This window comes from Protomyctophum parallelum (assembly GCF_964188405.1).
Source record: "Protomyctophum parallelum genome assembly, chromosome: 10".
Classification (NCBI taxonomy): Eukaryota; Metazoa; Chordata; class Actinopteri; order Myctophiformes; family Myctophidae; genus Protomyctophum; species Protomyctophum parallelum.
In genome coordinates, this window is record NC_139704.1 from 51,298,489 (window position 1) to 51,305,988 (window position 7,500).

General features: G+C 37.6%; 1 protein-coding gene across 1 annotated transcript in view; it reads left to right on the forward strand.

Annotated features, from left to right (window-relative positions):
* Nucleotides 1-7,500, forward strand: part of ubr2 (ubiquitin protein ligase E3 component n-recognin 2) — a 150,507-nt gene that overhangs the window by 44,977 nt on the left and 98,030 nt on the right. The window contains exons 9-11 of the mRNA XM_083774845.1: nucleotides 1,944-1,982; nucleotides 2,136-2,217; nucleotides 2,701-2,805. Of these exons, the coding sequence (XP_083630971.1) occupies nucleotides 1,944-1,982; nucleotides 2,136-2,217; nucleotides 2,701-2,805 (226 nt within the window). The remainder of the gene's footprint in view (nucleotides 1-1,943; nucleotides 1,983-2,135; nucleotides 2,218-2,700; nucleotides 2,806-7,500) is intronic.

Below are 7,500 nucleotides of genomic sequence, written 5' to 3' on the forward strand. Positions count from 1 at the left end.
CTTATAGAGTAATGTCTGGCAGAGAAACAGAGAGTTGAGAAAACAGGCTTGAAAGGTTCACTTCTGTGGTCTCTACCATTACACCTAGCTACATGTTTAAGCATTTATTTCATATTTACATGTCTTCTGTGGTCTCTAACATTACACCTATAGCTACATGTTTAAGCATTTATTTCATATTTACATGTCTTCTGTGGTCTCTAACATTACACTTAGTTACATGTTTAAGCATGTATTTCATATTTACATGTCTTCTGTGGTCTCTAACATTACACCTACAGTAGCTACATGTTTAAGCATGTATTTCATATTTACATGTCTTCTGTGGTCTCTAACATTACACCTAGATACATGTTTAAGCATTTATTTCATATTTACATGTATTCTGTGGTCTCTAACATTACACCTAGCTACATGTTTAAGCATGTATTTCATATTTACATGTCTTCTGTGGTCTCTAACATTACACCTAGTTACATGTTTAAGCATTTATTTCATATTTACATGTCTATCATGACAATAAACACAATGTTTTGGGGACGATCGAATCATTTACAAGAAGAAAAACAAAACAAAAAGTGCCTTTTTTTCCTTTCTTATAATTAGATCTGCCCAAAACATTGTGTTTGTTGTCATGGTTTGTCACGACTCCAGTTGTCTTTGTCCGCGGCGTAAAAACGTCTTTAAATAAAGAGTTGTCTTTGTCCGCGGTGTAAACGTCTTTAAATAAAGAGTTGTCTTTGTCCGCGGTGTAAACGTCTTTAAATAAAGAGTTGTCTTTGTCCGCGGCGTAAAAACGTCTTTAAATAAAGAGTTGTCTTTGTCCGCGGTGTAAAAACGTCTTTAAATAAAGAGTTGTCTTTGTCCGCGGTGTAAACGTCTTTAAATAAAGAGTTGTCTTTGTCCGCGGCGTAAAAACGTCTTTAAATAAAGAGTTGTCTTTGTCCGCGGCGTAAAAACGTCTTTAAATAAAGAGTTGTCTTTGTCCGCGGCGTAAAAACGTCTTTAAATAAAGAGTTGTCTTTGTCCGCGGCGTAAAAACGTCTTTAAATAAAGAGTTGTCTTTGTCCGCGGCGTAAAAACGTCTTTAAATAAAGAGTTGTCTTTGTCCGCGGCGTAAAACCGTCTTTAAATAAAGAGTTGTCTTTGTCCGCGGCGTAAAAACGTCTTTAAATAAAGAGTTGTCTTTGTCCGCGGCGTAAAAACGTCTTTAAATAAAGAGTTGTCTTTGTCCGTGGCGTAAAAACGTCTTTAAATAAAGAGTTGTCTTTGTCCGCGGCGTAAAAACGTCTTTAAATAAAGAGTTGTCTTTGTCCGCGGCGTAAAAACGTCTTTAAATAAAGAGTTGTCTTTGTCCGCGGCGTAAAAACGTCTTTAAATAAAGAGTTGTCTTTGTCCGCGGCGTAAAAACGTCTTTAAGAGTTGTCTTTGTCTGCGGTGTAAAAACGTCTTTAAATAAAGAGTTGTCTTTGTCTGCGGCGTAAAAACGTCTTTAAATAAAGAGTTGTCTTTGTCCGCGGCGTATAAACGTCTTTAAATAAAGAGTTGTCTTTGTCCGCGGCGTAAAAACGTCTTTAAATAAAGAGTTGTCTTTGTCCGTGGCGTAAAAACGTCTTTAAATAAAGAGTTGTCTTTGTCCGCGGCGTAAAAACGTCTTTAAATAAAGAGTTGTCTTTGTCTGCGGTGTAAAAACGTCTTTAAATAAAGAGTTGTCTTTGTCCGCGGCGTAAAAACGTCTTTAAATAAATACTTTCTGAAAAGTCTATGAGGAAAATGAACAGGTTAACTATAACCTTTTAACTGTGTGCATGTGTGTGTGTGTGTGTGTGTGTGTGTGTGTGTGTGTGTGTGTGTGTGTGTGTGTGTGTGTGTTTGTGTGTGTGTGTGTGTGTGTGTGTGTGTGTGTGTGTGTGTGTGTGTGTGTGTGTAAATAACTCCTCCAGAGAAACACCAGCCGTCAGTCCAAACCTCTGCGTGTCCAGGTGAGCATTATCATTCATATTATTATATTTAATTTGATGATAATAATAATAATATTAATAATAATAATACATCCTCTGTGGTCTGACATTAATTATTATCATTATTATCATTCATTATTGTATTATTTAATGTAATATTAATGTGTCCACTAGGTGATGCACTCCTCTGTGGTCTCTCATCAGTGCTTCGCTCTCAAAGCTCTGGCCTGGCTAGGACACATCATAGGATACTCAGGTGGGTCCTAGGTCCTTGTCTCCTCTCCTCTGTCCTAGGTCCTTGTCTCCTCTCCTCTAGGACACATCATAGGATACTCAGGTGGGTCCTAGGTCCTCGTCTCCTCTAGGACACGTCATAGGATACTCAGGTGGGTCCTAGGTGGGTCCTAGGTCCTCGTCTCCTCTAGGACACGTCATAGGATACTCAGGTGGGTCCTAGGTGGGTCCTAGGTCCTCGTCTCCTCTAGGACACGTCATAGGATACTCAGGTGGGTCTTAGGTGGGTCCTAGGTCCTTGTCTCCTCTCCTCTGTCCTAGGTCCTTGTCTCCTCTAGGACACGTTGTAACGGTCAGATATTTCTATCACAGTTACTAATTATTTAAATCACGGGTTGTGAATGATCTCCCTTTAAGACACAATTTGATAAAGTGGAATGCAATGAAAACAGCCTTACATAAACAAGAAGCAATGAAACATATATTATATTATATTGTGTTCCAGAGGCCTTGAGGAGGGTCCTGTGTCAGGTGGGTCTCCAGCGAGGACCTGAAGGAGAGCAGTCTCTGGTTGACACTCTGATGCTGAGCGACTCCAAGATGTGGAAAGGTAAAACTATAAAACCCTATAACCCTATACCCTATATCTATAAAACCCTATAACCCTATACCCTATATCTATAAAACTATAAACCCTATAACCCTATACCCTATATCTATAAAACTATAAAACCCTATAACCCTATACCCTATATCTATAAAACTATAAACCCTATAACCCTATACCCTATATCTATAAAACTATAAAACCCTATAACCCTATACCCTATATCTATAAAACTATAAACCCTATAACCCTATACCCTATATCTATAAAACTATAAACCCTATAACCCTATACCCTATATCTATAAAACTATAAAACCCTATAACCCTATACCCTATATCTATAAAACCCTATAACCCTATACCCTATATCCATAAAACTATAAAACCCTATAACCCTATACCCTATATCTATAAAACTATAAACCCTATACCCTATATCTATAAAACCCTATAACCCTATACCCTATATCTATAAAACCCTATAACCCTATACCCTATATCTATAAAACTATAAACCCTATAACCCTATACCCTATATCTATAAAACTATAAACCCTATAACCCTATACCCTATATCTATAAAACCCTATAATCCGATACCCTATATCTATAAAACTATAAACCCTATACCCTATATCTATAAAACTATAAACCCTATAACCCTATACCCTATATCTATAAAACCCTATAATCCTATACCCTATACCCTATATCTATAAAACCCTATAATCCTATACCCTATACCCTATATCTATAAAACCCTATAATCCGATACCCTATATCTATAAAACTATAAACCCTATAACCCTATACCCTATATCTATAAAACCCTATAACCCTATACCCTATATCTATAAAACTATAAACCCTATAACCCTATACCCTATATCTATAAAACTATAAAACCCTATAACCCTATACCCTATATCTATAAAACTATAAACCCTATAACCCTATACCCTATATCTATAAAACTATAAACCCTATAACCCTATACCCTATATCTATAAAACTATAAAACCCTATAACCCTATACCCTATATCTATAAAACTATAAACCCTATAACCCTATACCCTATATCTATAAAACTATAAACCCTATAACCCTATACCCTATATCTATAAAACTATGAAACCCTATAACCCTATACCCTATATATATAAAACCCTATAACCCTATACCCTATACCCTATATCTATAAAACTATAAACCCTATAACCCTATACCCTATATCTATAAAACTATAAACCCTATAACCCTATACCCTATATCTATAAAACTAAACCCTATAACCCTATACCCTATATCTATAAAACTATAAACCCTATAACCCTATACCCTATATCTATAAAACTATAAACCCTATAACCCTATATCTATAAAACTATAAACCCTATAACCCTATACCCTATATCTATAAAACTATAAACCCTATAACCCTATACCCTATATCTATAAAACTATAAACCCTATAACCCTATATCTATAAAACTATAAACCCTATAACCCTATACCCTATATCTATAAAACTATAAACCCTATAACCCTATACCCTATATCTATAAAACTATAAACCCTATAACCCTATATCTATAAAACTATAAACCCTATAACCCTATACCCTATATCTATAAAACTATAAACCCTATAACCCTATACCCTATATCTATAAAACTATAAACCCTATAACCCTATACCCTATATCTATAAAACTATAAACCCTATAACCCTATACCCTATATCTATAAAACTATAAACCCTATAACCCTATACCCTATATCTATGAAACCCTATAACCCTATACCCTATATCTATAAAACTATAAACCCTATAACCCTATACCCTATATCTATAAAACTATAAACCCTATAACCCTATACCCTATATCTATAAAACTATAAACCCTATAACCCTATACCCTATATCTATAAAACTATAAACCCTATAACCCTATACCCTATATCTATAAAACTATAAACCCTATAACCCTATACCCTATATCTAAAACTATAAAACCCTCACTATGTTTAACATTTGCATCTACAAATGTGACCAGATTTGACTGAGAGCCTGCCATCGCGCAGATTCCAAAACTTTTTTTAATTCATTTTTTCAAAATGAGTTAATATTCACAGGCAGATTCTTGTCAACAGCATGTCTGAAATAAGTGTCAGAGCTGAAATCGACATGTACATATGAAATAAATGCTTAAACATGTAGCTAGGTGTAATGTTAGAGACCACAGAAGACATGCAAATATGAAATAAATGCTTAAACATGTAGCTAGGTGTAATGTTAGAGACCACAGAAGACATGCAAATATGAAATAAATGCTTAAACATGTAGCTAGGTGTAATGTTGCTGTTTCTCTGCCAGACATTACTCTATAAGCCATATCTCCAAAACTGGTGGGTCAAACTGAACAACCAATATGTCAATTTGAAGCTATGATTCCCTGCTTTCACATGACATGAAAAAACGAAAATTCAATAAAAGTCAATGGCTGTCCCTCAGTCAAATGTGGTCACAAATGTCTTCTAAATCCTGACAGTTGTCTGAAAAAAAAAACATGTTTCTATATCAGTGGTTCTCAAACTATTTCATGTCAAGGACCTAGAGTTCTCATCAGGCCTGAAAATTAAGGCCCGACCCCACCCTAACTGGGTCGGCCCGAGGCTCGGGGCTCGACCCGACCCTAACAATCACTATAATGTTGGGCCCGAAAACCCTGAAAAAGTGTGAAAAAAATGGAAAAAGAAAAATGCCACTATAGCCTATGGCTCAAATCTTATTGAGACGAGTCTGACTGTCAGAGAACGTACTAATAGAGCACCGAAGTCCTGACGTAACTCGCTCATCCCGACGATTCCCCTGGTTCGCGGAAGTAATTTCTCTATGGAGAATAACATGGGGTGATCTTAATATCGTCTACTATAAGCGTTGTGGTCCAAAAATAAACAAGCTGTCTCGGCGTTATTGTCAGGGAGGTGTCTCTGTATCATTTGCAACAGTCAGTCACTCATAATATGATACAGTCTGCTTCTTTCGAAAATGTAACTAATTCAGCAGCAGTAACATTAGCGTTTTTTCTCAGTCAGTTAATTCTTCATATCCATATGAGTGAAGCGGCCGGGGTGACATGTTTATTTTTCAAACACAGTTCTTATATGAGGCGATCTAAAATCGCCTCAATGGGGATTTCAATGCAACTAAACAAATACATGAACCTGGGGACTGACGCCCTCTACTGAAACTAAACAAATACATGAACCTGGGGACTGACGCCCTCTACTGAAACTAAACAAATACATGAACCTGGGGACTGACGCCCTCTACTGAAACTAAACAAATACATGAACCTGGGGACTGACGCCCTCTACTGAAACTAAACAAATACATGAACCTGGGGACTGACGCCCTCTACTGAAACTAAACAAATACATGAACCTGGGGACTGATGCCCTCTACTGAAACTAAACAAATACATGAACCTGGGGACTGGCGCCCTCTACTGAAACTAAACAAATACATGAACCTGGGGACTGGCGCCCTCTACTGAAACTAAACAAATACATGAACCTGGGGACTGACGCCCTCTACTGAAACTAAACAAATACATGAACCTGGGGACTGACGCCCTCTACTGAAACTAAACAAATACATGAACCTGGGGACTGGCGCCCTCTACTGGAAGTGACGTCAGACTTCGGTGCTCTATAGTCGCCGAAATAAAGGATTTATTTAACTCACGTTAATTGGCTGATAATGTTCCATTTCCAACATTCTAATGTTTACAGTGATTTCCAGGTGAGTAAACATCTTTAAATCAAGTAGCATCCTCTGATGTGACGCATGTCCAATAGTGTGCCGTTAACATAGTGCAACGTTTTCATCATTCACCGTTGGCTAACGTTGTGCAATAGTCCCGAACAGAGCTATACAGTATTATGACAACTGTCAATTTACAGTTTACGATTTAGGCATTTAGCAGACGCTCTTAATCCAGAGCGACTTACATTTAAGCAAGAACAAAAAAGCATGGGAATACATCACATAAAAGTAAGCTAAGAACGTAACAGTGGAATATCTATATAATGAAACTATACATATATACTATACATATATACAAGTAAGACGCGCAAACGCGGGAAGCGAACGCAGCTCGTGTGTGTGTGGTTGTGTGTGTGTGTGTGTGTGTGTGTGTGTGTGTGTGTGTGCTACAGCTGCGCCCTGTGTGTGTGTGTGTGTGTGCTACAGCTGCGCCCTCTGGTGGCGGGCGGGTGGTGTAACAGCGGGACAGACACACAGACACACACACACACAGACACACAGACATTCAGCCCTTGCTGTCATAGTAAGTGGCTCACTGCGTTCGCAACTACTATGCTATACATATGTACTATGACGTGCTATGACTACATACAATGCAATTATAGTGCTGTCTACATAACATGCTATAAGTCTGTATCAGATGCTATCTAAGTCTACATAAAATGCTATCTAAGGGGCTAGGGTAAGTGCTACGGGCCATGATGGAGTCTGAAAAGGTGGGTTTTCAGACTACGGCGTAAGATTGGGAGTGATGCTGCAGTTCTGACTGCAATGGGAAGTTCATTCCACAGTTTAGATTGGGAGTGAGTCTGTAGTTCTGACTGCAATGGGAAGTTCATTGCATAGTTTAGATTGGGAGTGAGT